The sequence below is a fragment of the Lemur catta genome, chromosome 19 (genome assembly GCF_020740605.2).
Source record: "Lemur catta isolate mLemCat1 chromosome 19, mLemCat1.pri, whole genome shotgun sequence".
Classification (NCBI taxonomy): domain Eukaryota; kingdom Metazoa; phylum Chordata; class Mammalia; order Primates; family Lemuridae; genus Lemur; species Lemur catta.
Genome location: NC_059146.1, coordinates 24,883,232 through 24,909,929, shown reverse-complemented (window position 1 = coordinate 24,909,929; position 26,698 = coordinate 24,883,232). Strand labels below are relative to the sequence as shown.

Sequence of the window (26,698 nt, the reverse complement as noted above, 5' to 3'; positions counted from 1 at the left end):
CAACCAAAAACGAAAAGTGTTGGGAATCTCAATCAAACCACAGTTAATCAGAGCATGGCCCCAGCTTGGATATCAGTGATTGGAAAGCATAGCCAGGGCTGGGAATGGCTGGTTTCGGTCACTAATGGCAGAAACAGGTTCTCATGCGACCCTTCAGCCAGCACCCATGGCAGACTCTGGCCATCAGTCTAGCTCTTGGGAGTCTTCACTGAGGGAGGAGCTGAAGGGGACAGAGGACTAGATAGGGTGTCAGAGATAGGCTGCCTTTTGTCGACCCTGGGAAGGGAACCTGACCTGGCCCACACCTCCTCCAGGCCCCCAGGGCTGCAGCCCCTCTTCTGCGTGATGCTATCCTGTCATGCTGTGACACGCTGCCTGCCTCGGGCACTGAGCCTCCTCCAGCCCATCGCCCCCACAGTGAGGGGCCCCCAGCCCAGGGACAGGGTGCAGCACACACATCCCAGGCCAGTCCCCTGACACACAGGAAGACCTACCGGGTGGGGTGTGGCAGAAGTGGCTGGTTCTTACCCATCTTTCTCCCGCATCTCCTCTCCCACTCCCCCGACCCACTCGAGCTTCATGCTCTGCCCACCAAAGTCACCTCCTCCCCTCCATCCTGTGACAGATGGAACAACTGTCACCAGGGCGTTCAGCCTTCCTTCCAGGGAAACGTGGATGTGGGGTGAGGACAGGGGACTGGCACGACTCTTCCACTCGCTCTCGGCCAGAGCAGTTACGATGACTGTTGCATTCAGTCCTCCAGGCAGCTCTGAGGGGTGTGATCACCACCCCTCACCCCAGTTGAGGAAACCAAGGCCCCCGGACTCCAAGGGCCCAGAGGAAGCTAGATCAAGACTGGTGTTCTGGGCCTCCAAGCCCACCAGCCCTGGTTCCCCTCCCCTAGAACCTGAGCCAGCCTGGGGGCAAAATTGCCTTGAGGACACATGCCCTCCACTCCCCCACAGAGCACGCCCAGAGCCCAAGGGGGGACCAGGAGGGGCAGGAGGACAGGTGACCAGCACCAAAGAATGAGGTGGGTAGCAGAGGTGAGGAGGAAGAGAGACTCATGCAAAAGTGTTGTTTTTTATTTTCTTTCTTGGGTCAGCTGCAGCTTCCGACTGACAAAACCTCAAAGCGTTAGGGAAGGAGCAGGCGTGGGGGGTCGGGGTGGGGGCAACACCCTGAGCTCCGGGGCCCAGGGTCTAACCTGAGAGGTCAGGGCTGCAGGAGGCTGGGGGCAGAAGGGGCCCACACCCAGCGGTGAGTGAGAGCAAGTCTCAGCGGCTACATGTGCTCAGAGCTCGGCTGGGGGACAAAAGTGGGAGAGAGAAACCAGCCTCACGACTCAGCTGGTCAGGAGATGGGGGCCCAGATGCCACCCCAAACCCCGGCAGCACCCACAGCAAATAGGTCTGTATCAAAGATTCTGTACAGCTAGTTTTTTGGGGTGAAGGGTACCTTTGGGGACTTAAATAAATGGTAGGGGGTGAGGGATATAGCGAGAACAGAGGGTGACTGTCCGGCCAGCAGGCCCTGGCCTCTGGTGCCCCTGCAGTGGTGCTGAGCCCTGCTGCCGCCTGCCTGCTGTGACCCGCAAGACTCCCGGGGTGGGGAAAGGGAGGGAAGGTCTCGCAGCCAGTCTCAGGCCCCACCTCTCTCTAAGCAGACGCGACAGGAAGACAGGCGCCGGGGCGGGGGCTTAGCGCAGGTCCTCCTCGTCACCCTGGATCGTCTTCTTGATGCGCAGCAGCATGGTGGTGAGCCACTGGTCCAGCCGGGAGATGGAGTCGTACTCTTTCACCTGCGCACACAGGGGTGATGGGGCCACTGCTGCCCCCTCCTGTCCCCAACCCTGGAGCCCAAGGTCTCTAGTGCCAAGATTGTCAAGATGTGTCCCTGGCATCCTTGGTCTCTGTCATCATTTAGGGACTTAAATTCCTGAGAGTAACCCAGGGAGAGACAGGCTTGACATGTGCGATCTGGAGGACTGAATTAGGACCTGAGCCGGACACAAGTGAGTTGAGCACGTTCAGAACAGAGTAGGGAAAGAAAGAGACATCCCCGATGGGCGTCCATCAGGGAGAGGGGAGCCAGCCTCTCCCTGTCCCCTCAGCTCCACCTTCCCCCTCACCTCTCCCTCCCTATCTGCTCCTCTCGGGTCACCCAAGGCACCCGATGTAAGACAGCCTCAGCTGCTTGCGGGGGACTGGGTGGTGCAAAGGCGTGCTCTTCAGGGGCAGACAGATACGGGTCTGGACCCCAGCTCTGCCCCCACGGGGCCAGGGCTGAGTCTCCTCCTTGGCCTTAGTGTCGTCCTCTAAAGTGGGAAGAACACTCCCTGCACCTCTTGGGGCTACTTGTGAGGATTCTGGGGTGACTAAAGAAAGAAATTCACAGCCAGGGGCCACAGATAAAAAAGGGTGAATTTCATGGGTGACTATATCTGAGAAAGAAAGCCCACCCTGGGGCACCCACGCCACCCACTCACCGACTCAGTGTAGCTGTCCACATTCTGCTCCTCATGGGCTTCTAGCAACTTCTGCAAACAAACAGCAGGAAGGGGTCAGGGGCCCAGGCTGGCCTGGATTAGATCCAAACACACGCTATCTGAGTGGGTTAAACAGGGGATTGGGGTGCAGAGGAACCCCACACTGAGAGGAAAAAAGGGGTGTGTTCCAATTCTGCCACCCTACTCATCAGGAAGGGCTCACCCTCGGGGCAACCTCACTGACACAGAGCATCACCAGAGGGGTGTGTGTCACCACCCGGCCCCCAGCCCTGTCCCTAGCTACATCACTGCCTGAGTCGTACTTCTCTCATCTAGAAAATGGAGACCCAAGTGGCAGAAGAAAGAAAACAAAACAAAAACAGAAACCCCTGGAGAGCCACTGGTCAAATCTTGATCATTCTCCCACCTGGAGCCTAAGCCTCCAGACTGCCCATCCCTGGGGCCCCGGCCACCCCTCTCTGGGTCAGGGAAGTGGGGAGGCCCGAGCACCCAGCACTCACTTTCATCAGCTTGCATTCCCGGGAATCAGAGAAGGCTGGAAACAGCTCCTCGTACTTCTGGACGGCCAGCTGAGCATTAGAGAAACAGGGAGGGACAGAAGAGGGGAACAAGTTAATCAAGAGAGGCCAGATGGGCTGGGCGCGGTGGCTCACGCCTGTAATCCTAGCCCTCTGGGAGACCGAGGCGGGTGGATCACTCGACGTCAGGAGTTCGAGACCAGCCTGAGCGAGACCCCTGTCTCTACTAAAAATAGAAATAAACATTATCTGGACATAAAAAATATATATAGAAAAAATTAGCCGGGCATGGTGGCACATGCCTGTAGTCCCAGCTACTTGGGAGGCTGAGGCAGGAGGATCACTTAAGCCCAGGAGTCTGAGGTTGCTGTGAGCTAGGCTGACGCCACGGCACTCACTCTAGCCCGGGCAACAAAGTGAGACTCTGTCTCAAAAAAAAAAAAAAAAAAAAAAAAAAAAAAAAAAAAGAGGGCTGTTGGAGCCACTGGCCTAGCAGCTCAGGGGACCTGGGGACAGCTGGCAGTCCTGAGTCAGCTCTCTGCGCCCCTCCCGCAGCCTCAGGTGTCACCTGGCTCTGTGCCTGCCGGTAACTCCATGGAGCTGAGCTTAGCACCAGTCTGGCTGCAGAGATGGCTGCGGGGAGAGGTGGGCAGTCGGGAGGTGGGGGGGTTTCCCAGGCAGGCAGGCACCCAGTGCCGCCTCCCACCTGGCTCAGCCAGGATGGGAGAAATCAGCATATCGTATGTGCCAGGCTGGGGCTGGGTACTTCACAAGGACCCTGAGAGGATCAAATGGTGGTGAGCCCAATTTCAGAAGTGGGGAAACAGACCCCACTTTTGGGGGCTGGTGACCTGCCCAGGGCACAGGGTGAGATGTGGGGCCGGGATGTGAACTCAGGCACCACTCTGCCAGTGCCCACAGGGATGCAGGGCTCAGACAGCTATGGGGCAGGGGGGCCAGAGATAGCAGGAAATCCTGGACCCTGCAGAGCCCTGCCAGGTTGGGGAACGCTGGACAATCAAACTCTAGTGCCAGCTAACTCTCCAGCTCCTTCTCACTGGCCCTTCCCCCTCCCACTGCCCTCTCTGGCCAAGAAGCCCTGAGAATAGGAGGGGTGGGCATGCAGGCTACGGTTAGAGTCATGACATGGGAGTCACAAAGATCTGGAATGCTGGGGCTGCAGCTCACTGGCCATGTGGCCTTGAACAAGGGACTTTTGTCTCAGCCTCAGTGTCTTCACCTATAAAATGGGTGACAATGGTGCTGATTTCGTGGGAGTCAAAAAGTGTACCCACGAAAGAAAGAGCCCAGCACTGAGTGAACCAGGAGTTGGAAACTCAAAAGCCTACAGAGCCAGGCAGGTGACATCAGGACTGAAATGCATTGTTTGCATTTGGGGGCAAGAGGCAACTTGGCCTGGCGATAGACACGGGGGCCCGGGGAAGATGATCTGGCTGGTGTAGGCAAAGCTCAGGCAGGGCCCACCCGGCTGGGCGCACCTTGGCGTTGAGCATGTCGATGCAGAAGTGGCAGAGGGCTGCCTTGAAGAAGTAGTCCTTGGCGCTGTACTTGAGGAGGGGGCTGTCCATGGCATTGGTCCCCACCTGTAGCCATGTAGAAGCAGCACTGTGAGGTCAGGGCAGGAAGCCCGAAGGCGGCCAGGGTCACTGCCAGGCACTGGGGAGCTGTCTGGGAACTGAGTCCATGTTCCAGGGCAAGGTTGTTAACCCAGGACCCCAAGGGCAAGGAGCCAGGGACTAGCCCAGGGAGGTCAGCAACTGGTGCCTGAGCGACCAGGACATGATGGGGCTGGGCGGTAGCGGAGTGGAGGCTGAAGCCAGGTGTCCGTGGGCCTCCGAGGCACCCAATGCGGTGGGGAGGAGGCGGCCCCGCTGTCAGGACCAACGGGAGGCTGGCACGTTGGTGGGCAGAGGGGCGGCAAGCTGCAGGAACATGAGAGGCGATGCCCACCCCACTCTCCCCCGGGGCCAGCTGCCTGCCTTTCTTTTAGCCACCACCCAGCCCTCCCTGCACAGCAGAGGGGAGCCCACGTGACACTCTCGCCCTCCCACTGTGGATGAGGGACCCATGGCTGCCTCAGGCCTCCCCAACTCTGGTTCTTCAGAGCCTGCCTCACTCTTGGGCCTTCCAGGAAGCCGTGAGGGGTGTGGGAAGGGTGGTGACACGGCATGGGGCTGTCGGTGGAGAAAGCGTTTAGCCAAGCTGAGGACAAGGTGAGGGCGAGGGGGGTGGCATGACGAGAGAAGTGGAGACAGGGAGGGAGGGAGAGATGGGGGGGAGACGGGGCTAGGGAATGGCACCAGAACACAGCACTGGCGCTGAGGAGGGCATGATGCCCTGAGCAGAGCGTGGGACTAGGGCCCGCCTCGGCCCACCTGTTCATAGATGTCAATGGCCTTCTGATACTGCTCCAGCTGTGCGGCGTAGCCAGCCACCTTCAGCAGACACTTGTTGGCTGAGCTGTGTAGGGAGGAGGAGTGAGGGTAGGTGGTGGCAGGTCCTGCAGGTCACTGAGGGGCCTAGGGGCAGGCAGGAAGAGGGACTACCTGTTGGACTCCTCGCCCTTGTAGTAGTCTGCAGACTGCTCGTAGTGCGCGATGGCCTGGGGAGACATGAGGAGGGGTGAGCTCGAGGGGCGGGCAGAGGAGGGGGAGCCCTCCATGCAGCCTTCACCTCCCTCTGCCCTGCCCTGCCCGGGACACAGCCCGACCCCTTTCCCCAAGCTCGGCCGGTGCCCCCGTCCCCCTTTCCTGGTGCTCAGACACCGGAGGGTTCCCCTGGGTGGAAGAGGGAGAGAGAAGCCCCGGTCCTGGCCACTGGCCCAGGCAAGGCCCTGCCTGCCCGCTTACCTTCTCGATGTCCACCAGCTCCGTCTCGTAGATCTCGGCGATGGAGATGTGGTGCTTGGCTGCGATGGTGAATCGGCCCTGGGAGGACAGGGGAAGGGGCCGCCTGTGACCAGTGATATGCTACGTGCCCCACCCCAACGCCCCAGCTCAAACATGATCATTCAGGGTCCCGCCCTTCAGCCCCGCTGTGAGAAGCGGGGAAGGGAAGGCTCCAGCACTAGAGGCCTGGCTGTGAGTGTGCGCTGACCAGGGGGCCACGGGCAAATCATTCCAGGGTCTCTGCCTGTTCCCATCCCACCCACAAGGGCACAGACAGACAGTGCGAACACCAGAGAGAGTGTGCAGAAATACGTGGCAGAGGCCCTGGCCCTCAGGGAGCATTTTATGGAGGGTCCAGAGAGGCAGAAGGATCAGCCCTTTTATTCAGAGTAACCTGGTAAAAGGCCTTGGGGAAACCAGGACGGATGGCTTGAGGGGCCCCTGCCTAAGGGCCCCACCCTGGGTGGCCACGGAGCTGACCCTTCTCACAGGCCAGCACCTGACCCTCAGCCTGCCCTGTGCACGCCCAGAGCTCTCCAAGGAGGCTCCAAGCTCCGAGGGGCTGTGCACCCTTCTACCTGCCTCCGTGTCACCCAGGGTCCAGGTACCTGCCCTGCTTCTCTGCATGGAGGCCGGTCCAAGGCCACCCCCTCTTGCCGAGGGCAGGAGGAAAGGGTAAGGCCCTGGGCTCAGCCAGACCTAGTTTTGGGTCTCAGCAACTCCTGTTTATAGTCCTGTGTCCCTGGCAAGTCGTGTCACTTGCCTAAGCCCCCTTTCCCCAACTGCCAATGGGAATAACAATAGTGCTGGCGTCACAGGGTTGTTGTAAAAGAAAGTAAGACCACTGGGCAGAGTGTCTGGTTCAAAAACTGGAAGCTGCTATGATTGTTATAACTGAAATTATTGCAGCATGGCCCTGAATACAGTAATAGGGTGGGGCCTACGGACCTGCCTGGGGGCAGGGTCTGATGAGACGAGGGTGGCGGTAAGAGGAGGCAGAGAGTAAAGAGCCAACAGGAGCCCAGGCCGAGTCTGGGTCCAGCGTCCCACTCCCTGGCCTCAGCCTGGCAGCTGCCCCTTTGGGCTGCATATGTCACCAGAGATGCTCCCTGGGGCAGGGCAGAGGCTAAGCACTGGACATACACACACTCTCCAATAACCGTAAACTGCTACAAATGAAAACCTGATGGCCCATGGAGGGACCAGGATGGGGGCAGGATGTGCAGAGAGAGGGGCCATCAGGCTCCTGTGTTGTGCAGCGAGCTGCAGCCAAGCCAGGCTGCTGGGGAGCTGGTGAGGACCCCACCAGCCCCGCCAGCTCCCCCTTGTCCCTTCCTGCCTGCTTTTGGCAGCAGAACAAGGAACACTGCTGGGGGTGCTGAGGGAGGGGAGGCGAGGCTGGGACACTATGGCAGGACACTGAGGCGGGGACAGGAGGAGCAAGTGACCCTTACCATGTCTGTGTAGATCTCAATCGCTCTCATCAAACAGTTAATGGCCTCTGGGGAGAGAAAAAGGAAGGTGAGAGGAGAAATGAGAAAGTGGTCATTCCAGCGAGCCTGGGAGGAGAGGCGGATGCAGATGCAGGCCCTCCCAGGATCAGCAGGTGTGCAGAGTTGCCAGGGCCACACTCGCGCTGTCCGGGGGCTGGGAGGAAAGGTGAGGGGATCCCTGAGCCCCAGGAAACTTGGTCAGACTGATTTACTCTGCAGACTGTGACTTGCTGGGCACGTGCTTCAGGGGAGCTGTTTATTCTTGGGCTGCCGCGAGGCCACCAGCTTCCCAGCAACCCCAGGGACAGGTCACAGCTGGTGCTGGGCCAGGCTGATGACCAGACTCCCAGAGGTGTTTTGAGCCAGACCTGCCAAGGCCCTGCTCTCAAAGGACAGAGCTGCTGGCAAGGGGCAAGGAGGGGTCGGAGACAGCTAAGCCCGACATCTGAGGCATCCCTGGAGACAGCAGGGATGCCCAGGCTCTACCTGGGCTCTGCCACCGACGCTGCAGGACCCTGAACAGGTTCTGTCCCCCGCACCAGTTTGGCCTGGATTTCTGGCACAAGGAGGCTGGATGCTGTGAGCACCGAGGTGGCTCGATGTGGGCTCTCCACCGCCCTCTCTGTCCCACACTGCCCTCTGCTCTCAGCCCTGCTTAACCCGGCCCTGCCACCCACCGGCTCCTTAAACCACAGGTTTCGCCAAAAAACCCTAACACACCAGGATGGCACTGAAAGGAGGAATTGGGCTACCTTTGTTGTACTATCTCTTGCAAGGTTTTAAATTTGGGAAAGGCTTTTTTTTGACAAGTTATTTGGAGAGAGAAAAGCGTGAGTGGGAGGCATTTTCTAGCAGATAAAAATGAGCTCCAGAGCAGGTATGTATTTTTTAAACTCCTTTTTAGTGCATTTCAGGAGGAGAGGGGTATTGGGGAGAGGGAGGAGAGAGGAGGGGGAAGGGCGCAGAGCCTGGACAGACCACGGGGTGTGGGCTGAGCGGGGGTACAGGGCATTCGAAGGCTCCTGGTCACCGCCTGGGCCCTCCTGGTCAGCCCGGCCTGCTGGGCTGAGACGCAGCCTGTGTTCGCCTGGGAAGGGGTGTAGCAAGAAGCGCAAGGCCTGGTGCCTGCTCTCGAGGGGCTTATGGTCGGGAGGGGACACCAAGCTCACTCCCTCAGGAGACATCTGAACAGCAGCTCTTAGCCTCAGGCCTGTGGCTGGGCTTTCAGGGACTCTATAACCCACCCTCATAATTTACATGCAAAAAAGTGGGTGTCTGTGAGTGAGGCTCTGGGGTAGGGGACTCTGTAGATTTTGTCCAATTCGGAAATGCCTCTGGGGACCCAAAAGAGATTCAGGGAATGTACATCATTCAGCCAAGGTCTGGAGGTTGATAGACGGAAGCCTGAGGCAGTAGGATGAGGAAGAGAAGGCAAAAACGGGGCAGAGGAGGAGGAAGGGGAGAGAACACAACCAAAAACCAGTAGCCGGAAACAGTAAGTATTAATGTAACACACACATATTTTGTAACAGAGCAGATCCAGAAGCCACAGGGCTGGCCAAGATTCTGAGGAGAAGGAATTGGGGGGGACTGAGCCCACCCCACCCGGCTCCAGCGTCCACCGGGGGGCCCAGGGCTGCTCACAGGCTCCCTCTCCTGGCTGGAGCGCCCAGGACACTCAACCTGGCACCCCGCAGACCGAGGTGGCAAAGGCTGCTCCAGGTGAGATCAGCAGCTGCCACTCGGGCCTGCTGGCACTGGCTCTGGAGTGCTGTCAGCAAGGTGCAGCCCTTGCAGTCGCTGCAGGGGAGACAGGTTTCCCCCCGGGCAGCAACATGGACTCATGGGGCTCAGTGCTCTTCATGCCCGGAAAGCGGCAGGCTGCCACCTGACAACGCAGCCAGCTGGCTCCGGGACGAGCTTCTAGCACACTCATGACCACCAGGCTGATCTCAGCTCACCTAGTGCTCGGTCTGGCCTGTGAGTACACCCTGGACAAGCAGAGCAAAACCCAGCTCCCTGTTCTGGCCCTCTGGGAGGCAGCTCACCCGGTCCCCTTCTCCTCTGTCCACCCAAAGAGAGCTGGAAAGGGATTTGGGAATGATCCAGCCGCAACCCCAACCCACTGCACTCACTCCCACCAGCAGCGCCACCCGACTCAGCTTCTGCCTCTCACCAAGGCTTCCTCGATCACATCTAGGACCCAGCTGTCTCTTCCTTGGTAAAATGGGGGCAAATCGCAGAATCACACAAAGAAGTGGAGTGGGTTAAAAGATGCTAGGCATCCGGTACGCAACAGGCACACAGTAACGGGAGCGAGGCTGGGGGAACTAGTGGGGGCTGGGCCACTTCCCTGCCCCAGGTATACACATAACCTTCGCTCCTGATCCCAGCTCTCAGGCCGGCTGGGGAAGAGGCCTCCCTGGCCCAAGTCCACCCAGCGCAGCCAGAAGTGGGTGGGAAATTCTGAGGAACCAATGACAGATATGGGCACCAACCCTCGCACCATGCCACCCAGTGCCACCAAGGGGCAGCAGGCCATCCTCTGCACAGGGAGAAGGCGGTGATGGGAGCCAACGCAGGCCTCAGGCGCACACCAGCTGCTCCTCGAGAGGAGGACCCTCCAGGAGAGACTCCTATAGGAAGTGCTGACCTAGGACAGAGGCTTTCCAGGCCGCCGCGGAGACCAGCGGAGACCAGTGACGAAGGCCCCAGGGGGCTGGCCACCTGCTTGGGGAAACGTGGCAGGGTTCCTACTCAGGCCTCCAGCTGTTCCATAAGGCAGCTGGCCAAGGGGCGGAGGCTGTGGGGAGCCCAGGCCAGGCAGGGACACCTGGGCTGACGGGAGTCAAGGGCTGCCCTTACCAGATGTTTCTCACGTGCCAGGTGCTGTGCTGGACATGAGCATTATCTCTAAGTACAATCTCTGCTTTAACAGACGAGGAAAGAGAGTCACACAGGGGACAAAGTCCTCCCAGACTTCTGAGACCATGAATCTCCTGCCCTGCTGAGCCACACAGAGCTGCCTCCCACCGCCTTCTCTGTGAGGCCTGACCGGCCCCAGACACAAGGCAGTTGTTGCCCCCTGGGTGAAAGCTGAGGCTGGGTAAGCACCTAGAGATTGTGGCACAGAACACTGTGCTAACAGCCCTCCCTGATCAGCACCGAGTCCCCAGGGCTCTGTCCAGATGAGCCTCTTCCCACGACTGCCCCCCCACCCTCAAGTCTCCCCCAGCCAAATCCACCCTACTCCCTGCCTCAGCTCCTGAGGAGGCCAACTGAAGCCGGCCCTGAGCCAAGTTGTTGTTTACGGTGACATGGCATCATCACTGCATTTTCCCATCAGTCTATGACTCCTTGGCTACCCTCTGGGGTTCCTAAGGCCAGGGATGGGCCACACCTAGACCCCAGGCCCACACCCTGCAGAGTCTTGCTGTAGAAGAGCTAGAAAAGCTCAGATCAAAAGCCAGGGGCAAGACATCACAGTGCCAGGTAGGGCCTGTCTGCGGGAAGTGCAGGAGTCTGCTGAAAGAGCAAATGGCACTGTGCACATGTCCCCACTCTGGCACTCAGTGGTGTCCTGGAGACAAGTCCTTCCAGTCATTCCGGATGGAGCAGCAGCTGAACATCACAGATGCTAAGGCCGCGTCTCCAGGCCACTGGTTCCCCCAGGGAGCAGAAGGGAAAGACTTGGGCGGGGCGGGGGAAGGGCTCTGCGGAGGGTGCAGAGACTACCCAGGATGACTCAAGGTTAAAACAAACCCAGGGTTGACCTGGGTCATCGTCACATCACCCACATGGCCTGCAGTGGCCCAGTGCTACCTGCCAGGCTTGCTCAACGACCCGCCCTCCGGTTCTTGCCAGGCCTGAGCCCCAGCACGTGACCACCGAGGCCAACATCTGTCAGACAGCCGGCTGGAGAGGAACAACTGGTCAGTCTGGGGAAAAGCTACTGGTCTACCCAGAGATCAAAACTTTAACTGGCAACAGTCCTTCATCATGATGACAGGGTGCGCCAGCAGTTCCCAAATGCACTGACCCTTGGAGAAACACCCTAGCACCATTGCAAACTGTCCTGTCTCAGTGGGGATAGGCTTTTATTCTAAGATTATGTTTCTCCTTCTTTAAAAAAATACTCATGTATTTCCCATTCCCCTGAGGAGAGTGACAGTAAATGGTCATTTTTTAAAAAATGTCTTTCTTTGGTAAAATTAAAAGTTACCAACCTATGTCTGGCAGCAAGATTCAAAAACTAAATTAAAATTCCCGCCCCATGAAATCCCAAAGTATGACACTCGTGAGGCTGTGCTGCCACTTCGGGATGAGCCCAGTGGGACAGAACTGTTTTCTCACCATGAGTCAGTCCCAAACTGGGCTTCTGTCCCTAACACGCTCTCATTTTAAGTAACTTGTTCTCTGGCAACTATATCTCAGGCTCTGTTCCCTCTAATTTTTCCCCAGGGTGTAGGGAAGCCAGGTTAGGATAATTTCCGCTCCTTTTTCGGCAGCGACTCCTACCTGGCTGGTCTTAGAACTCCCCTACTCCCTTCTGCGTGTTAATTCTGACAACAGAACAGATTTTCCTCTCTCCTTGGCAGGCAGTGGGTCTGAAATGCAACTCCCACTCCCAAATGCTCCCAGGCTTCAGGAGGGGAGTGATCAGCTGCACATACACAGCGCCTGGGGGGAGGCGGAGACTCCGAGCGGGTGCCAACGCCAACCGGAAGGAAGGGAGCCAATTCTGAAGTCACCGCTTGCTTTGCCTCAGGCACTTCCCTCCCAGCCTATCACATGTCGGCCACTGGAAAAATCCAGAGCTGTGGGGAAACCTGAAGACTCTTGGGCAAAGGGCTCAGACGGTGCTCTGGACAGCCAGCCGTGTGGCCCACGGAGGCCCTCACCTTGGGGGTCGGCTTTCTTGAATGCGTTGCCGGCGTCCACAAAGGAGGTGGCGGCGTCATGCTTGCTCTGGAGCTGCAGGTGCAGCTGGGCTGCCTGGCAGAAAGCGTTTCCCGCAGCTGGAACAGAAAACAAGAGTGATCCCGGCCTCAGTAGGGCTCCACACTTTGTAACGCCACACCGACACTTCCTGGGGCAGTGGGTTGGGCTCTCAAGAACACAGACAAGTCCACAAGAGAGGACAAGAGTGGCCTGAGTGAGCCCAGGTTGAGGCCCAGCGAGGCCTGGACCTCAGGTTTCCTGACCCCAGGGCTGAGGCTCCTGGTGGTCCACCTGGAGGCCTCTGAGGGAGGCAGGAAGCTGACTCGGAGGTGGGGGGGGAGACCTTGAGTCCCAGGTGTATGGAAAGAGAGCCAGGGTGATCCCGGCTAAAATCTCATGTCCCTAATCCCAGCCTGTGCCAGTATCTCCAGGGCCATCACTCCTAAAGATCCAAGAAGGGGCTGAGCATGGTGGCTCACGCCTGTAATCCTAGCACTCTGGGAGGCCCAGGCGGGTGGATCGTTTGAGCTCAGGAGTTCGAGACCAGCCTGAGCAAGTGCGAGACCCTGTTTCCACTAAAAAAAAAATAGAAAGAAATTAGCTGGACAACTAAATATATATATAGAAAAAATTAGCTGGGCATGGTGGCTTATGCCTGTAGTCTAGCTCCTCAGGAGGCTGAGGCAGGAGGGTTGCTTGAGCCCAGGAGTTTGAGGTTGCTGTGAGCTAGGCTGATGCCACGACACTCCAGCCCGGGCAACAGAGTGAGGCTCCGTCTCAAAAAAAAAAAAAAAAAAGATCCAAGAAGGTAATGGAGCTGAGAGCTGCAAAGGATATAAACACAAGGTGAGGAGGAACCTCCTGGCCTCAGCAGTCCTCCCTCTGGGAGCCTCGAACTACAGGGTTCAGAACTATCACTAGAAGGCAAAGTGGAGGCTGAATCACAGGGTAGGCTCAGGACGGGGTGTTTGGGAAGAAAGGGGCAATCAAGATTAAACCACGTAACACCTTCCCATTTACTTCCCCCTTCCAAGTCCTATTTCTTTCCCTCACAACTCCCAAAAGTTCTTCCTGTCTAATTCCGACTCCTCTGCCTTTGTCCACACTCTATTCCCTCGTGCAGTCACTGCAGGCTCTGTGCTGATTGTGAGGCACATGGGAGTCAGGCGCACGACACAGGGGCTGCCCCTGCCAGGAGCTTCACATCCAGAAAAGGAAATAGGACGTGGACATCAAGAACTCCAGTACACGGGGACAAGTGCCCATGGACACAGGGCAGTGGAGACCACACCTGAAGCCCAGTCTGTCCTGTGCCAAAATTTCAAGAAAATGGTTAGATATCAGGGGAAAGCCTTATGATATCAAGCCTAAGGCTTTGATTTGAATAGTTGATGGGGAGGTTAACAAATTTTAGTGAAAAAAAGAAACATCTATGTGACTAAAAAAAATAAGCATTTATTTTCTAAAGGAATTTTCTTAGTTTGGGAGCATAGAAATACACAGAGCATTTGGCTTTATGCATGGTGTAGTTTGTGAAAGCTCAGGAAAAACTATTCCAATTTTTTGGGAACCGACATTATCAGAAAATGACAATGATTGATTTTATCCTGCACTTTTGTACTCCGCCTCCATAGTCCCGGTCCCAGCCCCGGGTTTCATCTCTTCAGGGGTCAGAAAGTTCTTCCCTGGCTCCAATACTGTGTCTCTTGCTTGATTTCCTTGATCCAATCCTGTTGACACCAAAAGCCATATAATGAAATCAGCCCCAAATCGGCTCTGCGCAACGGGTTTTTGATCTCTCCCTCGGCCTACAGGCCACCCCTAAAAGATCCCCCGCCTCCCTGGCCTCAAGTAGCCCCTCCCCACGTTCTCTCCTCAGTTAAGCTCTCTTGCCTTGCCAGGGCAGGTTAAACGCTCAGGCTTTGCAGTCAGAGCCCTGCTTTCTGAATCCTAGTTCGGACACTCACTAGTTGTGGCACCTTGGGCAAGGAGCTGAACCAAGCCTCAGTTTCTGAATCTGTAAAACAGGGACAGTAAAGGACTGATCCTCATAGTGTTGCTATGATGATTCATTAAATGATGCATGCTTGGCGCTTAGTACTCAATAAATGGTAGGCTGTGATTAGTATCATTGGAACCACTCAAACATCCCCCTGCCCAGAATTCAGACTGTGAGGGAAGCACTAGGAAACAGTTTCTAGGAAACTCGAAATTCTGAATTTATACAGAAATATCTCAAAGAGCTCATCAATCCATGTGGGTCTATCTGGAGCCAATAATCTATTTATCCCTATCCTTTCCACCCTTTCTCCAAGACTCTGTGACTCAAGGTATAAAATAACCCAGCAGACACACAAGGACTAGACGGCAGGTCAGTTTCTGAAGCCAGAGATGTTACAAAAAGAGAAGGGGCCTGCAAGGCCAACCGCTCAGCCAGGCCTTCAGGACTGGAAGCCAAGGGAAAAGAGGAGGAAGCTGCAGGGGACCTCTAGCAGAGATCACTCACCACTCCAGTTTTTGGCCATTTTGAACATGTTTGCTGCTCGGGCGTAGATTTCACATGCTTCCTCTATTTTGGATGAGCCTCTGGGGAAAAAAAGGACAGGGAAAAATATAAGGAGACCATCTAGTTTGTTATCAAAGAGAAAGCAAGCACTCTGTCCCAGTGTCAGCAGGGATGTGCCCCACCCTCACCATCTACCCCCCCCCCCGCCGATTGCCCTGTGAAGCCAGCTTCCTCCCGGGGCCTCTCAGTCTGTAGCGCCCACCTCACATACTTAGGCATACTCATTCGGGCAGGCTAGATTGTCCTGGGTACTCCCTTGGCAGAGGGGGCGGGCCTTCCTGATCTCCCCACAAGCCCTGACTCTGACAGCCTCTTCTACTTCCTGTGACCGCCGGGTCCCAGGCACTCTACACATCCCTTTCCCTCAGGAGACCACAGAGCACTCTCGGGGATCAGCCTAGTTTTAGACATCTTGTTCCTTCCCCAATGTCTTAATCCTGTGCCTCACACACAGCAATCAATAAAGACCTCAAAACCTTCAGAGTACATCATTACAAATTCAGGACTAGACAGATATGCCATGATACAGCCATACAGAGAAACATTATTTAAAGATGTATATATAAAATCTTCCCATCTGTGTTTAAAAAAAGAGAGAGAATAAGAACAGCAACATACATGTTTATATAAACAGAGAATATTTCTGGGCAAATACATAAAAACCTAGTAAGGCATTTTTCTCTAAGGTATAATCTATAGAAAAAGGATGAGGGCCAGGTGTGGGAGGCAGACTTATTCACTGCTCATCCGTCGTCTGTACAGTCTGAATCTTTTTACCACCTGCACATTTTATCTATTCAAGAATATATATATGTATTTTAATATTACGATTTATATTTGGCCCTGTGGTCTAGCAATGAATTACATTTCTAGCAAGTTGTCCTAAGAAACTGATCAGAAAAGTGCAAGGATATTCAGCACAGATTTATTGATTGATTTATTTTTTTAGAGATGGGGGCTTGCTATGTTGCCCGGGCTGGACTCAAACTCCTGGGCTAAAGCGATCCTCCTGTCTCAGCCTCCCAGGCAGCAGGGACTACAGCTGTGCCCCACCAGGCCCAGTAGCATTATTTAAAACAGCAAAATCACCCTCAAAAAAACTTACTGTGCAACAAACACTAGGGGCCTGAGAAATATACAGGACTTTAAAAAAATAAACGGCATCCTGTTTGGGCAGCTTTATTCTGGCTTCTCAACCTCCACATGGTATGTAATGAACCTCCTCCTGACTCGGGGGACCCTTCATTAGTCCCTCAAACCTGTATGTCCCCACTGCATCCTTTCGTCCTTCCATGGCCCATAAGGTCTGTGGTCTCTGTAATTGTTCAAACTCCCATCACCCACATAACCAGTAGAATAAAGTCTACTTTCTCAGGAGTCCCACCAGGTAGATTTCAGATTCTCTCTTCACTGAAATGACCAGTGTTTAGTTTGTTTATTTTTTGTTTTTTAAGAATATCAGACCAGAGCCCCACCGCCACACTTCTGGAAATGCCACTCAGTAGATCTCAGTAGGGCCTGGAATTGAGATTTTTTTTTTTTTGAGACAGAGTCTCACTTTGTTGCCCGGGCTAGAGTGAGTGCTGTGGCGTCAGCCTAGCTCACAGCAACCTCAAACTCCTGGGCTTAAGCGATCCTACTGCCTCAGCCTCCCGAGTAGCTGGGACTACAGGTATGTGCCACCATGCCTGGCTAATTTTTTCTATATATATTTTAGTTGGCCAGATAATTTCTTTCAACTTTTAGTAGAGACGGGGTCTCGCTCAGGCTGGTCTCGAACTCCTGACCTCGAGCGATCCACCCGCCTTGGCCTCCCAGAGGGCTAGGATTACAGGCATGAGCCACCACGCCCGGCCGAGATTTTTAATAATTAGGGACCCAGGTGATTCAGATGATCAGGTGAGTTTGGGAAGGAAAAATTGACTGAGACTGACACATGGAACGTAAGCCAGGAGTGACCTGTCCCAGGTCTGGCAATGTCAGCAGGCGAATACCCCAGGGAGGGCAGGCTGGCTGGGACTGGAGTCCTGGCCTCCTGAATCACAAATTGCACCAGGTGAGGTTCTTTAGATGAACAGTCTACCTCTGCTTTCTGGGGTTGCGCAGACACTGTCCCCTACCCTCTGCTGTCCCTGGGAAGTGGCCCTGGGCAATGTGCTCTTTCGACACTGACCCCACTTGCCTTCCCCCACCAACCTCACCCCAGCTGGCTCAACGCACATTGGGGCTGGGGCCCAGTTTGGAGTGAATTCTTTAGAACCTACCCCTGGCCATGAGAAGCAAGGAACTTTCACAAGCTTTGGGCAAAGGAGAATTCAGAAGGGTCCCTTGGGGCCTGGCTGCAAAAAACTTCAGGAGGGCCTTCTCTGGAATGTTCTCTTAAAGGGACATGTTCACAGACCTTAAGCACAAGTGTGCCCACCCCACAGATGCCTTAGCTCATCCTTCGTTTCTTGTGAGTACAACTAAGTCCTACCCAGCTCCAGATATCCTCCGAGAAAGCCCACCTTCCTGGATGAGCAGGAAGGCCCATCTTGCTGAGCGGCTCAAAGTGGGTGATCAACAATGAGCAAAGTCAGCCCCAGCTGGGTTTGTTTTGGCTCAATGAGACAGAGTGTGGACACAGAACACAGAGACTATTAGCTGCCCAGGCTGAAATTCTATGATCCCAGACTAAGCTGGGCCAGCCCTGCACTGGGTCAATGATTCTAACTGTGGGGTGGAAATGCCAGAGGGATTAACGCCGGCTCAGGCCCCCAGGCCTGCCTCCTCCTTCCCCTGCACGCTTGGTCCTGGCCACTGCCACGGCTGGGGGATGACAGAGGATCTCTGGATACCCATCCTCTTCTGCTAGAGATGGGAGTGAAGTCCCCAAAGGGGAAAACTGGCTTGTCTAAGTTTCACTGGCACATCCTCAAGAAGCCATTCACATAGACATTTATTTACCTGGGGAACAAATATCTGCCCATTTATTATATGCCAGACACTGGAGATAATAGCAGTAAACAAAGTAGAGGGCTTGGCCCTCTGTAAACAGGGAAATCAACAAGACAATTTCAGAGGGATTAAGTAGCACTGGGGGGGGGGGGCACTTCTTGGGGCAGGTCAGGGAAAGCTGCTTTTGAGGATGGGAAATTTGTGCTTAGTCCTCAATGATGACTGAGGAGAAAAGAAGGAAGAACATTCTAGGCGGCAATCACAGCATGTGCAAAGGCTCTGAGACAGAAACAAGCTTGGCAAATTCAAGGCGGAGAAGTGGGCCAGGATAGCTACAGAGCAGACAGTGCCAGGAAGCAAGCCTGGAGACGCAGGCAGAGGACACCCCTTGCTGGAGGCCAGGATGAGGCTATTCTAGCACACTAGGAGGGTTTCTGGCAGGGAAAGAGTGACTGGAAGGAAGAAGTCCCCAGCTCCCTGCTCTACCAAGCTGTCCCTCCACATGGTAAATCCACATGGTTCGCTGCAGGATTTCTCTTCCAGGTCAGGGGGGCTCATGACACCCATCCAGGAAGGATGGCCTCCTCACTAAAACTGCATACTCTCCACGGGAGGAAACCAGGCCTTCCCTCTGCCACCTGCACAAGATCTAGAGGGCCCCTTCTCCTGAAGGGCCTGGGTGGCAGCGCATGTGACAGCTGACTGTCCCTCCCCCAATGACCTCCCCCAAGCTGCTTCACTCTTCCCACCCCACAGCTCTGAGCCACGCAGGGAATACAGGGAACTGGTTTCGGCCAGCCTGGCGCAGGGCTGTCTATAATTACCCACTCAGCGTTGCTCTCTCCCCCTCCCAAGGCGGAGGAAGCAGTCTCAGGTCTCCCAAGCACAGCCACCAGCCTCCAGCAACTGCCATATGGAGGGGTGTGCACTGCCAGGAATGCACAGACGCCTGGTGGGACCCAGGCCAGGGGGTTCTGCAGGGCAGAGTCTCAGCCTTCCTCCCTTCTTCCTCCATCCCCTGGGTACTTCCTGGCTGCCAGACACTTGCCATCCCTCTACTGGCCACCTGCAGTTCCCTAAGGACATGAAAAGGCAGGGCAGATGGAGTAACTCCCCTATTTTAAGTCCTGGACTCACTCTACCCCTCCTGTCCCTCTGCAGAAGCCGCTGCCACTGGCCCCCTCCTCAGACTTAAGGCCACGGGCCTGAGCCTCTAGTCAGTATCCTCAGCAGGGATTAAGGGGCCCAAAGCCCTGTCAAATGTCCTTGCCTTCTCTACTTCTTCATCATGGCCAACACTACGTGCTTACTGCCCACCAGGCACTGTACCTGAAAGTTCCTTGACAGAACCCTTTAGGAGTTTCCCCTGCTTTACAGAGGAGGTGGGGTTCAGAGAGGGGGAGGAACTTGCCCAGGCTTACACTGCCAGGAAGCAACAGGGCCGGGAAAGAGGGCTGGGGCCCTGGGGATCCGGTCCCACCCTTGCCTCTCACCTAGTGATAAGGAAGGCTTCCTTCCCCGTGCCCAGGAGTGCTCTGGAAAGCAAGGAGGGCAGACAAGGTCCCCCCTGCCTGCTCTTGCCCCTCCTCTAGATTAAACGAGCCTACACTGCTCAGGTTTCCCTCATCTTAGGCAAGTAGACGCTGCTCTCTACTGGAGCTGCGCTGAGCTTCCTTCAGGCAAGGGAGGGATTAATTAAGCCAGCCCCCTACCGAGCCAATCCCACAGCAGAAAGAAAGTTGGAAAACGTAAAGGCTGCCGGGGCATGAGGTCCACCCCAGCACAGGGAGCAGGTGGCACCAGCCTCACTACTGCGCTGACTGCACTGGAGCTGTCAGAGCCTCAGGATCCCGCAAGCACCTCCACCCGCACCGCCTGCACGTGCCTCCCTCAGCTCTGCAGTGTGCCTTGCCCGGCCTGATGGCACAGGGCCGGCCCCGCTCTGCTTAGCATCTCCGCACACTGCTTGCACGGGCCCCGATAACAATGGCGAAAGAATAAAGCATCACATGCTAACTGCCCCACTCTTGAAATCATCACAGAACCCTCTTGTGACATGCCTGTCTGGACAAGAGGTAGAAAGAAAGACTTTGGAGTGGAGGGACCTGGGCTAAATATGTTTTGGGCACTTTGCCAAGTGTGCGACCCTGGGCTACTAATCCCTGAGCTTGTTTCTTTATCTGTAAAATAGAGACGGTGAACCTGACCTGGGAGGAGTCTTCATGAGGATGAGAGACGACCCACACTCAGTACTCTGCACACAGTGCAGCACAGAACGGGTGCTCCAGCGGCTCTTACACAAGGAGCAGAAATATACTCAAAGGGGTGCCAGCCCCACCTAGGAATGGGAATTCTAGAGTCACTTGTAGTGGTAAAAAAAAGTCGCTGACAGTAGTCAGACAGGCCCGGTTCTGACGCCAGCTCATCGCTTGCCAGCCTTGGTTTCCTCATCTGTAACTAGGGATAAGACTCCACATCTTCCTCGCAGGGTTGCTGGAAGCAGGAGCAATCTCACAGGCAGTGCCCAGCAGAGTGCCGGCCATGTCGCAGGTGCTCAGTAAACGAGAATGTCACTCTCATCAGGCCCCACAGAGAGAGCAGATTCCAGAAACGCTTACCCACTTCATGGTAGCACGGGTATCATCTCCTCCCCCTCCAGATTAGCTACTGCCTCCTTCGGTTTCACAGAGGCCTGGATCTCTCACTACCCTACCCTTTACCCCATGACACTGATGGTATTTTGGGGTCCATCACCCTTCTAGATGATACACTCAGAGGCAGGGACCTTGCGGGCCACACAGCCTGGCAGGCACGCTGTTGTTTCTTACACCGATACCCCCCTGCATCCCAATAGATTACACTTCATCACAGCCCAAGGGTGAATGTGTTTCCTTTTCTTAAAAGATGTTCTGAAAGACCCCAGTCTCTCAGTAGCCCCATCCCAAACAGGAGGAGCAAGGAAACAGCTGTAGAACCAGGCAGCAAAGTCCCATCCACCGAGGATTCCCCAGAAACCCTTGCATGCCATTAGGAAAGACTCCACTCTGAGCCTGGGCAAGAGACGCCAAGCTTTCAGTTGTGGATCTTGGCAGCTGGCAGGGTACCGTGATTCACCACGGCACCCACTGGAAATGGCACTGGGGTTTCTACATGCTCTGCAGGTGGAAGGTGGTCTGGAAGCGCGTGCCCACACCAGGCTCAGCTAAGCCCCCGCACAGGCCCTGCCCAGGGACACCCTCCCTGATGTTGGCAGCAACTCTTCCCTTACAGAAGCTAGCTCTTCGGGGCTCCTGGGCTGCTGGTGCCTACGGGCAGTTCAAATAGGAACTGATTTGTCAGCAGTCGATCTTAGGAACACCCTGCCACCTCTATTTCTCCAGTGCCTCCAGCTCAACTTCCAATGACAACACCTAGTAATAACAATGACAGTGAGCACTTAATAAGCATTACCCAGACCAGGCACTGTGCTCTCACCACTTTCCACACATCATGTCATTTACTCCTTAGAACCACCGCAGGAAGCAGGGATTACTGTGATTTTCAGTTCACAGATGAAGAAACTCCCTACACACGTTGGTATCCAAGAGGAAACAAGTTTTTATTTTGGAGTTTTGGGGAAGAGGAAGTGGTAGGGAGACATTAGAGAGAGGAAAAGCCCCAGGGAACAAAACTGCCACTCAGAACCTGTACAATCCCAAAGGGGCACAGCAGGAGGTCTGTGGATCCATCAGGAGACAGAGGAGGAGGAGGGAGGAACAAGTGTGTCTAGACTCACCCCTCTCCTTTTTCTGCTGGCTCATGGTGCTTTACTTAGGGAACCTCTATCTTTTTGCTTACAGAGCAGAAGTCTGTGCTGCTCCCTCACCACCGAGGGAAGGTACAGAAATGGCTTTGAGCTTCTACTAACTGGCTGGCACTGCCACCCTCACTGGTTGCTGGCGTGCAAAGCCCCCTAGTGTCTGGCAGCCCAGAAATAATGAAGCACAAAGGCAGCAGTTTGAGCACCAGAGCAGGCACCGAGGCGGGCCGAGTGACACAAACATCCACATCCTAGGTGAGGGCCATCCTACTTGACCCTTGGACAGGAATGGTGACCTCTCAGTTTGGGAAGTTATCAACACTGAGGTTCCCCAGAGGGGAGACAGAAGCATCAGGGCAAGCTGAGCCCCAACACTCCCTTCTCCAGCCCTCTTGAAGCCATGGAAGGCCCTGAGTAAAGGTAGGTTATGAAATGTTTAACACAAGCAAACCCAGATCCAGAGGGGAGGAGGTGTCGGTAGTGGTTCCGCCCATGAAGCAGGTCCTCTTGAGCTGATCTCTGGCTGTACTCCCAGCTCCCAGGCCCGTAAGTTCCAGTCAGGCCCGCTTCCCATCATCCCTGCCCTCCGCCCTCTGCTCCTGCCTTACCCCCTGGAGTTGAAAGGAAGTGGGATGAACTCTAGCTCTTTCTTTCAAATATTTGAAGAAAACTGCCATGGGGAGCAGCGGGCATTAGCCTCCAGGTGAAACTGTGGTAGCACAGCATAGTGGCTAAGTGAGAGAGCTTTGGAATCAGACAGGCCTGGTTTGAATGACGCTTCTCCCGCTTGCTGCAGGACTGGGCAAACAAATCAACTTCTCTAAACCCCCATTTACCTGCCTCCACAGGGATTTGCTGAGGACTAAATGAGAGAACACAGGTTACGTGCCTGGCCCAGGCCTGACTCAGAGTCAGAGTGAGGACTTAATAAACATTATCTGCTAGTATTATTGTCACCGCAACAGCCTCCTGCCGTCCTCGCTCTCCCCCACACCAGCTGCTGCAGTCCTTTCTAAAAGGCCAATGGGAAGGCTCCAGGACTGTCCCCTAGCCCCCCCGACAAAAATCCTCAGTGCTCTCTGGCACCTCCTCAAGCCCCACCCCTGCTCACATGGCCTCATCCTTGTCCAGCCTTACTTCCCCCTTCTGACCCTCCTAACTTTACAATCTAACATAGAACTCCCCGTGTTAAACCACAAAGCATGCCTCACACCCTCTGGGCCTTTGCTCAAGTTGTCCTCTCTGCCTAGAGTGCTGCTCCCCACCAGAGAGCACCCTCAGAACTCCTGTTCATCCTGCCAGATGGAGGCCTCTCCCCCAGGAAGCCATCCTTGGTCCCTCTGGATCTCGGTTATCCTGTCATTCAGGCAGAACTCCTCCCGCCACCCCACCATGCTAGCCATTTGTTCGCACTATCCCTGTTGCCTAGAACACCCTGCAGGCCCTGGCTCCCTTAGCAAGTCCTGGGGTTCCTTGGGGCCCAGCTCATTCCTCACCAAGAGCCCCCCTCCAGCTCACACCGCTTCCTCCCAGCTCAGGAACTTCACATGAATGCCATAACCTAGCCCTTCCTTACATTTGACAATTTTACTTTTATAGTGTTTGGCAACTGTTAACCTTGCCTTTCCAACCAGGTAACAAGCATCTCAGGGCTGACCTAGCTGCTCCCTCAAGCACAGCCCTAGTATACTAATCCCTGGGCCAAAGGGACCAGACACCAAGGGCCACCCAGGATAACTATTACCAAAATCTGAGTTTTGGTTCCACCCTCAAAACACTGCACTTAAACTTCTTTCCCTTGTGAAGGAAGAAGAAATACACACCTTCTTTCCACTCTCAGCCTCTAAAACAAAACATTCCTCATCTAATCAATACGATCTATCAGTCCCAGGTGTTTTTCCTGCCAGACAATTCTCAGTCATGTTCTGCAAGTTCTTTTGCTGAAGATCATCCAACCTCAAACAAGGAGCGGCTCCGTCCACCCAGTGACTCCTGTCCTGGAAAGATCCTCCCTCTTCATTCCTTACCAACCTCTGCCAGGCTCCTAACACAGTCCCCTCCAATCCCAGGCTCTCCTTCCCAAATCCCCTTCCGGGGCCTTCTGGCAGACTCTCCAGTCCCACTACCTTCCCCAGTCTCTGCCTCTCTCTAGTTCCCAGACTGTGCCCCCCACCACCGCCCACAGTTCTTCCTCCCTACAAACCCACCAGTTCTTTCCTAGTCCTCTCCATCTTGACAGCCACCCCATCACCTTCCAAGTCCCTCCCCCAGCATCCCTCTCCTCCCTGGCTCCCTTCTACTTCCTCTGCTCAGAGCCTCAAGCCCTGTCCCCCAACCCTGCTAAGTCCCCAAGGCCCAGAGCCCTGTCCCCATTTCCCTCCAGCTCAGGCTCCCACCTTGATCCCCATCAGCCCCCTACAAGCTCCCACAGCCAACACTTTTGGAGCTTTAACCACGTGCCAGGCTCAATTCTACGCACTTCATGCGCATTCTTATTTGATACTCCTAGCAAACTTCTGATGTAGACTTTGCTGGCGATCTCCTTTAACAGGGAAGCTAAACAACCTACCCAAGGTCATAAACAGGCAGAGCCTCATTTCAAACCTGGGCTTTTGGGTCTCCCAAACCACTAAGATTCCTCAAAAGATGGTCAGCTTTTATGAGCTGACATGAATTTTATGTGATATGTCTGGCGCATCATAGGTGTTAGTTCTGGCTCCCAACCCTTTCAGGCACTCTTCTCAGCATGACAGTCATCCCCTTCAGACGCCCAGTCGAGGATCCCACAGCAGGCCTTTGACCCCCTTTTGGTCCTCTCAGTTCCCTCATCTCTCCCTTTCATCCCTCCATCTCCTTGGCCAAGCCAGCACCGTCCTTCTCCCAAGCCTTAGTCTCCAGCCTCTCGGGCCAGGCCTTCTTTGGTTTAACGCCATCTCCCAGATCCTCCGCTCAGGGCACTATTAACCTGCCACACTCACCCTAGGTGCCCTCGCACACCTCTGACATGGGCTCATCATTTCCAGGATCACTGGAGCCCTAAGCCCCTGGGCCTGGTGTCAGACTCCTTCAGCCTCACCCCCATTACCCAGGGCCCACGGAAATCCACTGCCCTTGGTCTTGAAAAAGTTAGTCCCTCAGGCAGATGTCCTCAGCCCCAGACCCCATCACTGCATCCAAGAGCTTTCAAATAGATAGGCTCCAAATGGCTTCTGGTTGCTCTCCCAGGCTCGCTCAGTTCTCTCAGGCCAGTCCCCTTCAAGGCTTCAGACCATATACCCTCGGCCCAGGTGCTCCTCTGGCCCGCTGGCCCGTCTTCAGACTGGGTTCCCTTCCTCGCCTCAAGATGGTGTCGCCTCGGCCCGCGTGTCCTCAGCCCAAGTCCCTCCCGCCGTCTCAGACTGTCTCTCCTCAAACTGTGTTGCCACGGCCCAGGCTCCTTGACCCCCAGCCTGTCCCCTCTGATGGCTTAGACCATGTCACTTCGTTCTGGAATCCTGTCCCGTCTCCTCGGCCCAAGACCTGCGTGCCTAATCCAACACCCCGGGCCATGACTCCTTCGTCCTCTCAGCCTCGGTCCCGGCCGATCCCTAGGCCCCGTTCTTACCCAAAGAGGCCGGAGAAGAAGGACTGTGAGTTCTTCACTTTGCGCTCCGCCTCGGCCAACAGCGCCATCGCCTCCGCCTCCTTCCCGGAATTGTCCATGGCGGCCGCAGAGGTATTCAGCAAACCGCCCAACCCGGGTCCTGGAAGGACTCAGCCGCGGCCGGGCCGCGGTACACAGGTCCGGAGCTCAGCGGGCTGTGTTGACGTCGCACCGGCGCGCGCCGCCTGCTGCCCGGCAACACGTGACTCGTACTGGCCAACCACGGCCTCGTAGCGCGGCGCGCGCCCCGCCGGCCACGCCCCCGCCGGCCGCCGCACGCCGCCCCGTGACTCACGACTCCCAATCGGCTTCCAGAAATCTCAACGCATGCGCATACACCCGCGAACGACACCCGGCTCTCTTCCTAGGGCTGGGTACGACACTTCCCACGTGACTGTATAAGGCACTAGTAGTTCGCGTCGCCAAGGACCGGCCCCCAGGTGCGTCGCTAGATCCTCCTCTGCCAATCATCAGCAGCCCTCGGTAGGGTCCGCGCCGCCCTGCCGAACTCCGGCACTAGTCAGCTGACAGCTGGCCCACACGTGACAGCTCGGGGTCCCTGCCCGCGTTTGACAGTTCTCTTTAGTCCCGCCTCCGCGCCCGATCTCGCGTCGCCCTTCACTGGGAAAGGCCTATGTGGCGAAAGGGAAACCGGTCCGCTTTCTCTTGCGCCCTCTGCCGACCAAGGCTGGACCTGGTTTGGGGAGACCATTGAAGTTCTTCAGACTGGAAACAAAATTAAAGGTTCTCTAACTCTGGTTTCGTAAAAAATAGCTGGAGACAGCGTGTTAGAAATTCACACTGGAATACATGTAGGGCCCAGATATTGGTTTCTAATACCATTCTATAATAAAAGGGATTCCTTGGAGAAATGGCTGGTTCTAGGACTGGGCGGGAAATTATACAAGATGAGCCTTCAGCATCTTTGTAGTGCCAGAAAGGAACGACCACACACACACATGCACACACACACACAAAACGATGGGGATATGTATGTCAGAGGAACACAGGACCCAGCTGAAGGAGCTTCCAATGGCCAAAGCTGGAACGATTTCAGTAATAAAATAGTACTGAATTATAACCCCAAATATAAAGTATCCATGAGCCGATGAGCATATACATGAACAAATATATATTGAGCAAATAAATAAGTGGGGGAAGATAGACAAATAATTTGTGCCGAAGAATTCCAAATAATTTATGTAGACACTCTGCCCTCAAGAAGATGGAAGATAACTGTACACTCTTTAAGTGTGGACTGTGCATTGTGACTTCCTTCCAAAGAGTACAGTATAGGAAAGGGAGGAAAAGCCTAAGTTTACAGTGGAGAAACCTGACATTGTCAGCCAGGTGACTGAGGTTAATAGCAACGATAACCCAGGT

At 55.2% G+C, this 26,698-nt stretch overlaps 1 protein-coding gene across 1 annotated transcript; it reads right to left on the bottom strand.

The window, feature by feature from the left end:
- Nucleotides 1-1,064: 1,064 nt before the first annotated feature.
- NAPA (NSF attachment protein alpha) lies at nt 1,065-25,607 on the bottom strand. Its single transcript, XM_045531301.1, has 11 exons — nt 25,277-25,607; nt 14,877-14,956; nt 12,331-12,447; nt 7,391-7,437; nt 5,898-5,975; nt 5,595-5,650; nt 5,424-5,508; nt 4,527-4,631; nt 3,010-3,078; nt 2,489-2,539; nt 1,065-1,801 (listed from the first exon to the last, which is right to left on the bottom strand). Exons 1-11 carry the CDS (start codon nt 25,372-25,374, stop codon nt 1,700-1,702), a joined length of 888 nt encoding a protein of 295 aa, XP_045387257.1. The 5' UTR covers nt 25,375-25,607; the 3' UTR covers nt 1,065-1,699.
- Nucleotides 25,608-26,698: the final 1,091 nt, after the last annotated feature.